At 65.9% G+C, this 14,536-nt stretch overlaps 1 protein-coding gene across 3 annotated transcripts; it reads right to left on the bottom strand.

Annotated features, from left to right (window-relative positions):
- Positions 1-553: 553 nt before the first annotated feature.
- Positions 554-13,734, bottom strand: POLRMT (RNA polymerase mitochondrial). Of its 3 annotated transcripts, none has more exons than XM_080811965.1 (21): positions 13,614-13,734; positions 13,015-13,113; positions 9,955-10,565; positions 7,471-7,601; positions 7,156-7,351; positions 6,360-6,509; positions 5,987-6,151; positions 5,728-5,898; positions 5,285-5,509; positions 4,379-5,167; positions 3,918-4,040; positions 3,493-3,615; positions 3,078-3,257; positions 2,814-2,900; positions 2,615-2,728; positions 2,487-2,539; positions 2,307-2,405; positions 1,476-1,548; positions 927-1,018; positions 767-843; positions 554-683 (listed from the first exon to the last, which is right to left on the bottom strand). In XM_080811965.1, the coding sequence occupies exons 1-21, from the start codon at positions 13,699-13,701 to the stop codon at positions 634-636; spliced, it is 3,696 nt and encodes a 1,231-aa protein (XP_080668091.1). In that variant the 5' UTR covers positions 13,702-13,734; the 3' UTR covers positions 554-633. The 3 variants fall into 3 exon arrangements, with proteins under 3 accessions (XP_080668091.1, XP_080668092.1, XP_080668093.1); XM_080811966.1 differs by having other exon boundaries at positions 767-837; XM_080811967.1 differs by having other exon boundaries at positions 5,728-5,874.
- Between the last annotated feature and the right edge of the window lie 802 nt (positions 13,735-14,536).

The following is a 14,536-nucleotide window of genomic DNA, read 5'->3' as shown; positions in this document are numbered from 1 at the left end:
ACCGGCGGTGGCCTCGCGTGCGAGGGAGCGAGGGGGCCCCCTTCACCTCGGTGCCTCAGTTCCCCCAACTGTGAAACGGGGACGGGGACGGCCCGGTGGCCGGAAGGAGATGGCTGTGGAGGCCTGCCCGCCCCCGCCCTCGCAGGTGGCCCGTCCGATGAGGATTGTGTTTTTTAAGTGCAATACTTGGCCGCCGGCTTCCTGCTGCCCCCCACCCCTTCCCCCGCGCTCACGCAATAACCGGCCTGGCCCCCGTCCACGCACACCCCGTGGTCACGTCCCCGGAGCCGGCACACCCAGCCCCCTCCAGCGCCCCGCGCCCAGGGGCGGGCAGTCCCCACGGCGCGGGGGCGCGGCCGGGCCGCCGTCGAGATGAATGTACTGGCAGCCGAGGCAGCAGCGCCCCCGCCGTGCTCCGCGCCCCGACCCCCACACCCCCATTCCGCGCAATAAACGACAGCATTGGCGCCCAGCCCGCTGGCCTCTGATTGCTCGCTGCCGGGTCCCGGGTGCCAGCGCACCGAGGCCGGCGGAAGACGCTCGATCCCGCGGGTGACAACAGGGCTTTATTTACACTACGGTATGGGGCGGGCAGCCCGCGCGGCGCCTGGACCTCGCCTGGGGACCACCGCGTCAGCTGAAGAAGTAAGTGGAGTGCTTCACCTGCTCCAGGTCCAAGGCCCCTGCGGAGCAGAGCGGACACCGTGGGGTGGGACCGCGGAGGGACCCCACGCCCAGCGCGCAAGCAGGCGGTCCCCGCCCCCACCTGTCTTCGGCACCGACTTCAGCGTGTCCCGCAGCTTGCCCATCCACAGGTTCTTGGAGTGCTTGGGGGACCTGAGGCTGAGGGCAGGGTGGGGGTGAGGCCGAGCAGGGCAGGGAGGGGTGGTCCCAGCCGCACCGGTCTGGGGTGGGGGTTAGTTCACCTGGCGCTGGAACAGTACCGCTTCACCAGGAACCTGGACAGGTCGTGCAAGATGGGCTGGCTGTGCAGACTGACAAACTGCTCCCGGCACACCTGGGGGGGGGAAGCTAGGACCTGGGGGGGGGGGAGCTAGGACCTGCGGAGGTGGGGGGGAGAGCTAGGGCCTGGGGAGGGGGGGAGCTAGGACCTGCGGAGGTGGGGGGGAGAGCTAGGGCCTGGGGAGGGGGGAGACCTAGGACCTGGGGGGGGAGCTAGGACCTGCGGAGGTGGGGGGGAGAGCTAGGGCCTGGGGAGGGGGGGAGCTAGGACCTGCGGAGGCGGGGGGGAGAGCTAGGGCCTGGGGAGGGGGGGGGCTAGGACCTGCGGAGGTAGGGGGGGGAGCAGGGCAGGGCCTCCCAGATCAGGTGAGGGCTCCACCCCCCTGCCCAATCCTCAACTGACCGCTGCCCTAGGCAGAGAGAGGCAAGTGCCACAAGACAAGGGTCATGGGATCAGGGGTGCCTGCTGCCACCCTGGGGGACGCGTGTGGGCGCGAGGTGGGCAGCGGCACCTGGTTCATGACCTCCACGTCAGCCGCGTGGGTCCAGAAGCAGTCGTGCACAGACACAAAGGTCAGGCCTTTCCTGCCACGGGGGTAAGGATGTCCTGTGAGGGGTGCGGCCCCTCCTGGTCCACTCCCCACCCTGCTCCTTCCCATCCTCACCCCAACCCCCACCGCCGTGGGTCCCAGCCCGTGTGTGTGTCATGCTCGGCGCAAGGGGTGGTAAGTCCTCCTCTAAGGAGAAAACTCTTGGTCCCGTGTCATTCCCTCCACCTGTCCTTAGCTGCTGCAGCGAATACTGTCCCCCTCACCCCCACTACAGGGCTCCTGTGGTCCGAGAGGGGGTGGACAGAAACAGAACTTATCCCCGAACCCTGGCTCCTTTCTAAGAGAACTAGCCACACACCTGCCCCATGGCCACGCTTGGCTACGCCCAAGGGGCTCAGGACATACCTGGATGCCCATGCCTCAGCCTATGAGGCCACCCCCAACACGCTATGCTGCCAGTCAGTACTCCCCTGGACGGGACCACAGGCACTTCTCAGAGCAACCACCCTTCCCTCCTGGGCCCAGCCAGTTGCTTCACCATCACCCACACCACACTGCCTCAGGGCCTTTGCACGAGCTCACATAGTTCTTTTCTGGGCAGCAGCTCCAACAACCCCCACGGTCCTCACCTGCTATAGGCCTCCACCCTGGCCCCCCAGCCTGCCTTTGCCACTCTGGGCACCCCCCCCCCGCATCCCCAAAACCCTGAACAGGGCCTGCACGCAAGAAACGATGAGCAGAGCTGGGTGGAATACGCACGGCCCACGAGGCCAGCCCCGACGCAAGGCCCACCTGTAGCAGTGGAGGGCCGTGAGCATCATGTGGGAAGAGTCCAGCGAGTGGATGAAGTTGGGGGGGAAGCCGTTCTTCTGCTTCAGTGTGTTAGGCTTCCTGGGGAGGGGAAAGGGCTCAGGCACCCCCAGCCTGGCCCACACGGCCCCCACCCGGCCCAGCACCCCCGCCGGCACTTACTGGCTGGTATCGCCACTCTGGCTGAACGTGAGGCTCTGCATGCCGCCGGCAATCTGCAGGGTTGGGGGGCGGACAGTCAGGAGTCCCACCCTGACACAGCGTGGGGGCTGGGGGGGGGGCGCACGTACCAACACCTTGGCGTCCTGGTGGTAGGGCTGGATGATGGGGATGCCCAGGGGTGTGACCCACTCCACGGCCGAGCCCGTGTGGGCGATGAGCCGGGCGCTCTCGGTCAGCCAGTGCTGTGGGCGCAGGGCGGGAGGGGCTCAGCGCAGGGCCCAGCCGGGAGCGGCCTGCTGAGCACAGGGAGGGGCCGGGGCCACACACCTGGATGGCCCGGGTGCCTGAGAACATCTCCTGGAGACTGTTGAACACCTGGCGTACCAGGTAGTGTGAGGCCTCCCACACGAACTCCTGCAGGGGTGTGGGGGGTCGGTCAGAGCCAGGGCAGCCCCCCCACCCCCACCCAGGGACCCGGAGGGGCAACAGAACCATCTTCCTCCTTGGGGTTCCTTGGCAGCCAGTGGTTCGGGGGGAGGGGCGGGGGCTGGGGGGCCATCCCTCCCCCACAGTGCGCCTGACGCTGTGCACCTGGGGGAAGTCGCTGAGCTCCCGCAGGCGCCTCTCGATCTGCAGGCGGCCCCCGTAGCGCGTGACCCCGTACACCACGGTCATGACCGTCTGCTTGACCACCTTGCGGCTGATGAAACCCTCAAGCACTTGGGCCACGCGCACGCCCCGTTTGGCATCCTGCTTGCGGAACACCTCCACCTGGGCAGACACGGGGGGTCGGTGGGAGGGTGCGCAGACCCTGTCTCCCACCCGGCCCGGCAGCCCCGCCATGAGGCCCCCCCGCAGTTTCCTCATCTGACACCTCCCCTGGGAAGCCCACCCTGACTGCCCGCTCAGAGCCCAGGGAATCTGCAAATCCGGGCATTCGCAGGACAGAGACCCCGTGTGGGCTCGGAAGAGGAGAACGGGGAGGCGGCAGGGCTGTGGGGCCCACCTGTGCGGCCACCCCACTGTACACATCCTGCGGTACATCCGAGGGCAACAGGTTGACGGAGGCGGCCCCCACGCTGTCCCGGCCCAGGGCGGCGTAGTGCTGTAGGCCGTTACAGGAGCCATCCTGGGCCGATGGAGAGTGAGGGATCCGTGAGAGTTGGCAGGAGTGACCCCAGGAAAGGAATCACAGCTCCGGGGTTCCCCAGTGCACTGCTCATACCGCCAGCATGCAGGACCCCACTGCTGACACGCAGGACAACGTGCCTGCACGGGGCCCCACCACTGGGCTGGCCGCATCCACTGGGGCCCCCACGCAGGGACACCAGCCCAACTGAAGTGGGGCTTTAGATGGTGGTGATGCCCCCACCATCCAGCCCAGCCCCCCGGGGCCAGGCCCACCCCACGCTGGGGCCCCCAGCAGCTCACCTGGTGAACCGGGAAGTGAGAGACGTAGGCAGCGGGGTCAGGGGCACGCACAGCCCGCGCGATCTCCATGCAGCACGCCAGGGCTTGCCAGGGCTCGTCCACGTCCATCCACCACTTGCGGCCCTGCGGGAGGGCGGAGTGGGGCTCAGGCCAGGCTGGCTGGGGCCGAGAGGCCGAAACAGAGCCCCCGGGACGGCAGGGGAGACAGGAGTGACGGGCACGCAGGGAGACACCACAGCAGTCCTGCACGAGCAGCCATGGGACAGCGAAGGGTCTGGAAAAAGGGCTGGCCCGGACCAGGAGGTGGCAGAACCACAGAGGAAAGAGGACAGAAAGAACGGAGCCAGGAGCCTGTGCCCAAGGGGCTGGGCAGGAGGGGCCGGGGTCGCCAGCACACAGCACAGGCCGAGGGAGGACAGGCGAGGAGCGAGGGCCCCGGCCAGCACCCTCCACGCCCCTACCGTCATGGGCTGGTCGGCAGAGTCCAGGATGTCCTCCATCATCTCGTTGGCAAAGGCCAGGCGCGCCCGCAGCGACTCGCGCTTCTTGAGCCCCGTGAGGTTGACCAGATGGATCTTGAGCCAGTCCAGGCCACGGGCGCCGAGCGGACGGCCATGGGCAAACTCCAGCAGGGCCCGCGCCAGGTCACTGCCCAGGTGGTGGAAGTGGGGCGGGCAGGGGTAGGTGCGGCCGCGGAAGTCCATGTTGTGCGGCAGCCAGAAGACGCGGTGCCGGAGGTGCTGGGCCAGCGACAGCCGGTACAGGGCGTCCGAGCGCAGGCTGTGCATCTCCCGGGCCACCTTCAGGCAGCGGGCCAGCTCCCGCCGCACCTCGGCCTTCTGGGCAGGTGAGGCGCCGGGTGGCAGGCGGCCCTCAGGCGGCCGGGGTGCCTCGGAGGCCGGGGCCGGCACCCCCAGGCGCGGGCAGCCCTTGGCGGCGAAGAGCTCCAACACCAGGTCCAGCACGCGCCCGTTGACCCGCCAGGCGCAGTTGCCCAGCTGGGTGAGGGCGTCCAGGGCACCGTGCAGGTCAGCGGGCGGGCAGCTGTCCAGCAGGCGCTGGTGCTGCACGGTGCCCTCCAGCGAGCGCATGAGCTTGGTGGGGCTCAAGAGGAAAGCACCCGTGTGTGGTGACGTCCAGGGCAGCGGTGGGCACAGCATGGGCACCTCGGCCGCCTCGAAGGTCAGCGTATGCTCTGCGGCCGTCGCCAGCAGCTCAATGAAGGCCGGGTGTGGCTTCAGGATCCCAATCTGGGGGCGAGGCAGGCGGAGATGGCTCCCAAGGCCCCCACCTCGGAGGACACGCCACGAGCGGGCAGAGGACCCCACCAGGGCCCCGCGGCCCCCACCCCTTCCCTAGGCGCACACCTGGCGGAAACTGCGGAAGGAGTACACGTGGTAGAGCACGGGGATGAGTGTGCAGGGGCCCTGCGGGGCAGCCACGCTGCCAGGCATCCGCACGGCCTCTACCAGCATCTCGGCCAGCTTCTTGCCCAACTGCACCAGCACAGACAAGGGCCAAGGCTGCTCGTGGGGGGCCTCCGGCGGCCCCAGCGCCTCCCAGTACTGCCGCGGCAGCTGGGGCGCTTCCACCTGGGGTGGGAGAGTGTCTCAGAGACGGCGGTGCGGGCCCAGGATGGACCACCCCCCAGCCAGCGAGAGCACAGGAGCCAATCGGAAAGTGCCAGGGCCTGGGGGCGACCCCAGCTGCCCCAGTGGGGCAGGGACCTGCCCGCCATGCCTCGGTTTCTGGCCCTGGGAACGTGCTGGCGCAGCCCCCACCACCGGCAGGGACCCCGGCCTGGGCTCACCTGCGTGTCAGAGGCCAGCAGGCGCACGTACTGGTGGTAGCGCTCCCGGAGCGCCCGCACCCGGCTGCCCAGCCGCTGCCTCCGCACCGCGTGCCGGCCGAAGACGCGCACGCCCAGCTGCTGCGCCAGGGACAGGAGCGACTCCCCCTGCGGCGGCAGTACCTGCAGGGTCTGAAGGCAGCCCCATGAGCCCCAGCCGCCCGGTCCCTCGGCCCCCAGCCTGCCCGCGCACCCCGCCCCCGCGGTCCACGGGCCCCACCTGCAGCAACAGCTCGGCGAGCTCCTTCTCCGGAAGCACACACAGGAACGGGAAGACGCTGGGGCGGCCGGCGCGGGCGGCACAGACCTCACTGGCCTTCAGGTCCCGCAGCCCCAGGCACAGGGCCTCCACCCACTCGGCGCGGAGCTGCCGCAGGGTGTTCCGCTGCGGGGCACGGATGCGGGCGTCACCCCCACAGCCTCCAGGCCCTCGGGAGCAAGGGGGCCCGACCTCACCGGCACCCAGAAGGAGCATCCTCCCTGCAGGGCCGGGTGGGCACACGGCCACCCGGCTCTGGGGAGGCCGCGCAGCCAGTCAGCCCCTGCGCCTGCCCTGCCCCGCCCCGGGGCTGTGACCCGGCGGAGCTCCTCACCGCCCGCAGGACCTCCTCGGTCAGCACCCGGGCCTGCTCCACGGACTCCACGGCCACGGTGGTGGCCATCTCCACGCGCAGCTGCTGCCGAAAGAGGCTCCGCAGCTCCCGCAGGGACAGGTGCGACTTCGGGTAGGACACGGGGCCTCCCTGCAGGGGCGGACGGGCAGGCAGTGAGGGGAGGCCTGGGGCCCGGCAGGACCCCATCTGAAACCTGCTCAAGCATGAGGCTGGCAAGACGCGGTGCAGAGCTGCACGTGACAGCTGCGTGGGTCTGAGCGCCCAGCACCGCGGCCAGCCTCCCTGGGCGGGGGTCAGGACAGCCTGGGGACACATGGTTCGAGTCCTGGGTGTATGTTTTCTCTTTAAACCTGGGGTCGTGTGAATGTGACCATCCAGAAACAGATCAGTGAAAACAGCACAGACACACGGAGAATCACGAACAGAGCTGCAGGACTCAGACCCGAGCAGACTGAGCCCCTCTGACTGCCTCCTGCTCCCGGCCGCCCGGGCTCAGGACACTGACCGCCGGCTCTGCCTGGAATGGCACCTCCAGGAAGGAACCCTGCACCGGCTGGGCCAGGGCACTTTCCTTTCGGGCCAGGGCCTCGCTGAGGGCCAGGAGCTGCCAAGTCTGGCTTGTCTGGCCCCTGAGGAGCAGCGAGGGGCCCTGGGAGCCAGGTGGCGCTGAGAGGAGAAGGAGAGGCCGAGGCCCCCGGGAGATCCCCCGAGGACAGCCCCGGCTCAACCCCCCCATGACACGGCGCCCCGCCTGTTGGCGTCAGGGTCTGCTCACCTTGGCATAGATCTCCCTGAGCAGTGGCGAGGTGTTGACCTGGGGCGGGGGCCGCGGCGGCGGTGGCGGCGGGCTGAACGAGGGCTGGGCCTTGCGCACGGCCCTCAGGACCATGGCCTGCTCCTCCAGGGACAGCGGCACGCCGCTGAAGAGCTTCTGTGGCTGCAGCCCATCCCGGGCCATCTGGTCCAGACACCTGCAGGGGCACATGGTGGGCACAGACCCACCCGAGGGATGGGGCTCAGCACTGGGTGGCCACAGGGGACTGCAGGAGAGGGGGTCCAGCCCCCAGCAAGGGCTCTGCTGCCCACCCACCTCTGGATGGTGCTGGTGTCCTGGTCCAGGCGTCCCAGGCACTGCAGGGCAGCCGCATAGGACAACAGGTCTGGGGTGAGGCCAGCATCTTTCACCATGAAGAAGACGTAAACCAGCTCTTTTAAGGAGCCCTGGGGAGACCAAGTTGGGGTGAGGGTCTGGAGGTGGCTGGCCCGCCCCTCAAGACCGCCCTCTACAGCCAGCAAGTCAAGCAGGAAAAGGCTGGCCAGGACATCCCTGTGCAGTCCCGGGACATAGCGCCAGCGTGCAGGGACACCGCAGTGGGGTTGGGGGCTGGGGTCCTGAGGGCCCGTGTTATGTTTCCATCTCCTGCACGGGCATGACTTCAGTCTCACTACGGGAGGCTGCCCGCTGGATCTGCAGAGAACCTGCTCTGCATCCACCGGCTTTCTGTTCTCGCTTTGTCCGCCCGCACTGGGCTCAGCACACCCACGCCCAGAGAGCCTCCCTGTGCGGGCACTGTGGCTCTCCATTCCCGACTCCGCTGACGCGTGGCACACGGCCTGTCTGTCTCCACGCGTGTCCGTGCAGTGGCTAACTCCCCTGCCCCCGCAGGGTTTGGTGGCACCGCCACAGAGCCCTTCCAGAAGGCAATACTCCGGCCCTCTTTCACCCACGGTCCTGCTGCCCTCCTCTGAGGCCCGCTGTCGTGTCAGGGGGGCACAGCGCCAGCCATGGGGCCCTGAGATGCATGTCGAAACGACCCTGCGGGGGCTGCCCTCCTCACGGTCAGCAGCCACACATGGTCGCTCTGTGGGTCCTCAGCTCTTTAAGGGCTCTGGGGCCACAGGTGGCTGGTGCAGACCAGAAAGTTCTACCAGACGGCACCGGTCTAGAATAAGCACGTCCGTCCGGTGTGGACAGAGTCTCAGTAGCGTCCTTGATGCGAAAACACGGGCTTCTGAAGTTCCCGTGTTCTCTTGCCCTTGTCCTAAACACAGATGGTGGTCAGACCCCTAAATCTGGTCCCTCGGTCTTCCCAAGAACGCAGCAGGGCTCTCTGCTTTACAGATGGGGAGACCAAGGATCAGAGGGCAGCAAGCGGTGCAGGCCACACAGTGGACATGAGGCAGAAACGGGACTCAAACCTGAGTCTGGGTGACAGCCAAGCCCCATCTCAACCGTCTGGGCCGTCTGGACGCAATGACTCACGAAGCCAGTGACAGCCGTGAGGTCGGCACACAAGGCAGATCAGGGCCTGCAGCGGGCTGACTGGCAACACACCCGAGTTCACAGCTACCCAGACCTCAGAAAAGGAGCTGTACCGGGAAACAGCACCTTTGCTGACACAACCAGTTTAGCTGAGGCCATCTGCACGAGCGTCTCATCGGTTAGGCGTCTGCGTGACGGCGGGGGCAGACGCTGGAAGGACGCAGGCGCGGGCCCAGGAGCACAGGCGTCCCCAGGAGCTGGGAGAGGCCAGAAGGCCCCTCCCCAGAGCCTCCGGAATGGGGACAGCTCTGCCCCACTTGGATCTGGGAGTGAAAGTAAATCCCTAGTGCTTGAAGCCGTCAGATGTCGGTCATCTGTCCCAGGGACCAGGAAGCTGACGCGTGGGCTCCTGGCAGGAATGTCCCACTGTAACAGATCTTTGCTGGGGGACCTGGCCGGCGCGTGACCCTGGACGGGGGAACACAGCTCTTCTCTCTTCACTAACTCCCTTAGCCTAGTGCGCCTCCAGGGGGTGAGTGGGGGCAAGAAACCGCCCGTGACGGTCATGCACGCACGCCGGGCACCTCCGTGGCATGTCCCAGTGCAATGCAGGCCTATGGGAGACCGGGGCACCTGGGCATGCCGCCCAGTCCGTGCGGGAGGCAGGGCACGTCCACCAGCAGCCGACCTCCTCCTCCACCCACCCCACCCCCCACCGGCTCGCCGTGCCCACACCTCCGTCTTCACAGGACCGTCTCCTTCGTGGGCCTGCACGGTTCCTGCTGGCCGGGAAACAGGGCCGCAGGCGTGGGGGACGGAGGAGGTGGGGCAGCTGGGCCCTCGCAGGGGCACGGACACAAGACTCTCCCAAACCACCAGAAGAGGCAACAGCGCCAGGGAAGGGAAGAGAATGTGGAGACACGGGGCCCGCCCGGAGCAGAGCCCGGAGGAAGTCTGCGGCCACGAGCGCCCGTGCTGAAGGCGGCAGGCGCGTGACAGCGAAAGCTGACCCTCCGGCTCAGGGCCAGGGACCTAAAGCGTCCAAGTCGCAGTGTCGAGGACGGGGACGCCGGAAAGTACAGAAGCCCCAGCCGAGCGGTCCAGGAGGAGAGACACCAGAACACCCACAGGGTCTCCTCCCTCTTTCACGGCTCTTTGCGAGATCTCCACTGAGGGACACACGTGATCTCCGCCTGACAAGCCTGAGAGAACCGTCGAGACGGTAACAAGCAGCCCGAGCTGGGCTCGCATCTAAGGGCCGCTCGGGCCTCGACTCCCGCGGAGACACCTCCCCGGGGGGCCACCGCTCACCTTGCGAGCCCAGCCGAGCATGACGGTGTTGTACATGGCCAGCGTGAGCCGCCGCTGCTGCCGGGCCCGGCTGTGGTGGGTGACCAGCATGTGGTGGGCGAGAGGGAGGTGGCCCGTGAGCAGGCAACACTCTAAGAACGCCAGGAGCTTCTGCTGCTGGATCTCCAGCCGCATGTCGGCACCCCTCGCCTCGCGGGCCGGCTTCGCCTGGGGACCCGGCCGCCGCGGGGCCTCCTGCAGCAGCTGCGCCAGCTGCCCCTCCTGGGGGCTCTGGGGAGGTCCGTGCTCCCAGTGCTGCAGGCAGCCAGCCAGCTGGGCGTCCAGCAGGCGGGGCACCACCTGCAGCCGGCGCTCCCAATCCAGGTCTTGGGCCTGCGGCTGCAGCTTCCCCTCCAGCCACTGCTTCCGCTTCTGCATCGCAGACTTCTCCTTGTTCAGCTTCTGCGCCCAGCGGCCGCCCAGGTCCACAGCAGGGCCCCTGGGCCCTACCCGGGCCTTCCCGGGGGGCTGGAAGCCGCCGGAGGCCGGCAGTCGCCGAGCCACGCCGACCCTCTTCACCGTCACCTCCGACACACCCTCGGCCTGCAGCTGCCGCACCCGCGCCTCGAGCACTGTGGGGGCAAAGGGCAAGGATGGCGGGGGGACCCCCACTCCAGCCCCAGTCCCCCCAGACCCTGCTCTGCCGGGAGAGGCTGGTCTCACCTGCTCTTGAGGTTTTGGCTTTACGTACTTGATGACAACTCGTGTCCCCCGATTCTCAGGCACACACACCCTAACCACCCGCTCAGCACCCGTGTCTGCAGGCTCCCGGTGTCCCCCCAAACCTGCTCCTCCACATCCGTCACCGGCAGAACTGACCCTGCAGGTGGTCAGCCGGAGTGTCGTCGAGGCCCCCTCTCCCTCCACACCCTGTCAGCGCACCCTCAGGGGTGTGCCTCTGCCTTCACAATCCATCCAGGGGCTGGGATGCCCCTGCCCTCCCCTCTCACTCCCCCGCACGCTGATCACTCCGGACAGCCACTGCGACCTCAGGGCCTTTGCGCACACTATTCCTGATGGTTATGGGTATGTGGTGGGGGACAAGGAGGCCCTGAGTCTCCTCAGAGCCATGGTTCGGTTGCTAGCCCTGTGCCACGATGACTTTACAGATCATGGGGGTCCCCAGCAGATCAACGTATGACCCTGCTCGAGGTCTTTCTGCTTGAGACACCTTATTTCACATAAGTGTGGATTCATTAACACTGAGCCCACAGCCAACAACAATGCAACTCACTCCTGCACAACCACATATTTTCTCCAAAAGGCACCTCACAGCGTTCTTGAGCTTAGAACACTAGAAAGCACCACTACACTTGGGGCCATTTTAAACAGCAAAATCACCAACAAAAGTCCAAAAATGCAAAAACGGGGCGCCTCGCTGGCTCAGTCAGTTCACAGTCTGACTCTTGATTTCGGCTCAGGTTAGGGTTAGAGTCAGGGTCGTGAGACTGAGCCCCAAGTCACAGGGCTCTGTGCTCAGCACGGAGCCTGCTTGAGATGTGCTCTTTCTCTCTCTACCTCTCCCCACTGCTCCCGAGCCCTCCCTCTAAAAAACAAATTCAGATTTAAATTTAAAACAACAATGTGGCATTAAACGTACCTCGTACCTCGGAAAGGACACTTGCTTACAGCGTGCATGAAACAAGAGAACAGCGTGTCACCTGGCTCACCGGCCGGGGGCAGGCATGTCTGCGGCTGTGTGTGTGTCTGCAGGTAACTACGTGAGCGCCTGAGTCCTGATCTCAGGGTTACGCATGAACTTTGCAAATATTACTCCGAGAGACTGGACCTGCCCATGCCCCTCCCGCTGGACTCCAGCTGACAGGAGAGCTGGCCTCACATAGCAGGGGCTCAACAGAAGTTCGCTGAGATAAAGTGGAAAGACAGTGTGACTTTGGTCCTTAAGAGTGCGCCAACACCCGGGACAGGTATTTCAGAATACACACGTGGAGGCCCACACCCTGGAGCAGAGCCATCGGCACGGGCTCTCTCCCGGAGGCAACAACATCAGAGCCGACCTGGTGGCCACTGCTCCTTCTGGCTGCAAAGGCAGGAAAGGCCACAAGGATCTGTGCCCTCGGGGGGTGGGGGCGAGGGGTCTAGTCCATGTGAGAGGAAACAGTTGAGTGTTTTAGACTGGAGAATGACATATCGTGACTCAGGCTTCCAGAACCTTCCTACAGCTGAATGATAACAGTACCTGGGCTTTGCTTTAAAATAATTAGGTGGTTGGGGCGCCTGGGTGGCTCAGTGGTTTAGGCCTCTGCCTTCGGCTCGGGTCATGATCTCAGGGTCCTGGGATCGAGCCCCGCATCGGGCTCTCTGCTCAGCGGGAGCCTGCTTCCCCCTCTCTCTGTCTGCCTCTCTGCCTAGCTCTGATTTCTCTCTGTCAAATAAATAAAAAAATCTTTAAAAAAAAAAAATAAAATAATTAGGTGGTGGGTGAGAAAGTTGAGGACAGAGGTACTTCCCGTCTGCATGTCTGGAATTTCCTGAAATAAAGTCTTCCTGTTTAGAGGCTCCCCCACCCCACCCCTGGCTGCTGGAGGGGAAGCAGGACACGCTAGACATGGCCTGGGAGACACATGCTCCCACCTCCCTCTGGAGGTGCCAGGACTGCGCTGTCCTTCCCAGGCTGTGAAGATGGGAGGCCCCCTACGGGGGCCCTGCAGGTGCCCGAGCCCAGGAAGCCAGGCCCAGGTGCACGGGTCAGTTCAGGGATCGAATCCCCGCTCTGCATGAGCAGCTGTGTGCGCCTTGGCCCAGCCTCTCCAGCCTCAATTCTGGGCCTCAGCTACCTGACCTGGAAAGCAGGGGAGCCTGCTGGGTTTGGGGTAGGGGGAAACACTAGGAGAGCCTCTTGTCATCATCCTCACGGGCCCACGTCAGTTGCCCTGTCCTACAGCAGGCGTCCCTTCTCACGGGCTCACGGGGAGGAGCCCGGGGGGGAACCCCGGCAGAGTGGCCCATGCAGCAGTGGGGAGGGGCTTCAGGCGCCAAGCCTTGGGGGTCCGGGCTCACCCTCCAGCAGCTCCGCGTGGCCCCAGTCTTTCCGGCGGTCTTGCTCACAAGGACGAGCAGAGGAGCTCCTTCTGCTGCCCCAGACAGCACTGAAGGCCCCTGTGGGGGACAAAGGGAGGCTGGGGGCGGCAGAAGGAAGCCCGCCGCCTGGGGGGCGCTGGGAGGTCCTCGAACGGAAGGAAGCCCAGGATCCGGGGGGCAAAAGAGCTCTAAGCGCAGTGGAAACCGTCAGCGGTCACGGCCTCGCACTGCCAAGAAACCAAGAGGGCGAAGGTGAGGGGGACGGCAGGGCGAGGAAATTCTGGCCGTGGGACCGAGGACAGCGGGCTCCTCCAACGAAAGGTGCAGTGAGTTCAAAGGTCACGGGCCCTAAATCCCAAATAGGAGTCAAGGGGCTCCAAAAGAAACAGGACCCCAACGTCAGAGTGCTCTGCCGATCCCCGTCCGCAGGGTGGCCCACGGGCGAGTGAAAGCGGGGTCCCCCAAACCAGAACCCCACAGGGCAAGGGGCAAGGGGAGGAGAAGCCGAAGGTCACGGCCGCGCGGGGACGGGGCAGCGGCGGCGGCCACGGCGTCGCTCCCGGGCCTCCCCGCGTTACCTTCCTCGGCCAGGGGGCCGGGGCGGCCCGCCGGCCACAGGGCTCTCCGGAGACCGGACGCGCCGTGGCCCCAGCGCAGCGCCGACATGCCGCACACCGCCCAACGCGTCGCCCGCGCCGCATGCACTGCGCCTGCGCCGCCCGCGCCTGCCGGGAGTTGTAGTTCTGCCTCCTACGGCGGCTGCGAAGGGACTGCGCGGCGGGAGAAGGCTGCCAGAACCACAATTCCCAGAGAGAAGCGGGGCCCCGGAGGCTCGGAGGCATGCGCCGAAGGAGCCCTCTAATTGGCTCTTCCCTCTGCCAGGCAGGGGCGGGACAGAGCCGTTGCTTGGGTATCCGCGTGACTCGGAGGTGGGTGGGTGGGTGGGTGTGTGCGTGGGTGTGAGACTCGGGTGTGTGTGTGAGAGACTCGTGTGTGTGTGAGACTCGGGTGTGTGTGTGTGAGACTCGTGTGTGTGAGACTCGGGTGTGTGTGTGAGAGACTCGGGTGCGTGAGAGAGACTCGTGTGTGTGTGAGACTCGTGTGTGTGTGAGAGACTCGGGTGTGTATGTGTGAGAGACTCGGGTGTGTATGTGTGAGACTCGGGTGTGTGTGAGACTCGGGTTTGTGTGTGTGTGAGAGAGACTCGTGTGTGTGTGTCAGAGACGGGTGTGTGTGTTAGAGGTTTGGGTGTGTGTGAGAGGCTTGGGTGTGTGAGACTCGTGTGTGTGTGTGAGACTCGTTTGTGTGTGAGAGACTCGGGTGTGTGTGTGAGAGAGACTCGTGTGTGTGAGAGACTCGGGTGTGCGTGTGAGAGACTCGTGTGTGTGTGTGAGACTCGTGTGTGTGTGAGAGACTCGTGTGTGTGAGAGACTCGGGTGTGCGTGTGAGAGACTGTGTGTGTGTGAGACTCGTGTGTGTGTGAGAGACTCGGGTGTGTATG

This window comes from Martes martes, assembly GCF_963455335.1.
Source record: "Martes martes genome assembly, chromosome: 1".
Lineage (NCBI taxonomy): Eukaryota > Metazoa > Chordata > Mammalia > Carnivora > Mustelidae > Martes > Martes martes.
The sequence above is the reverse complement of the archived record's forward strand: the minus strand, read 5'-3'. Positions and strand labels throughout refer to the sequence as shown.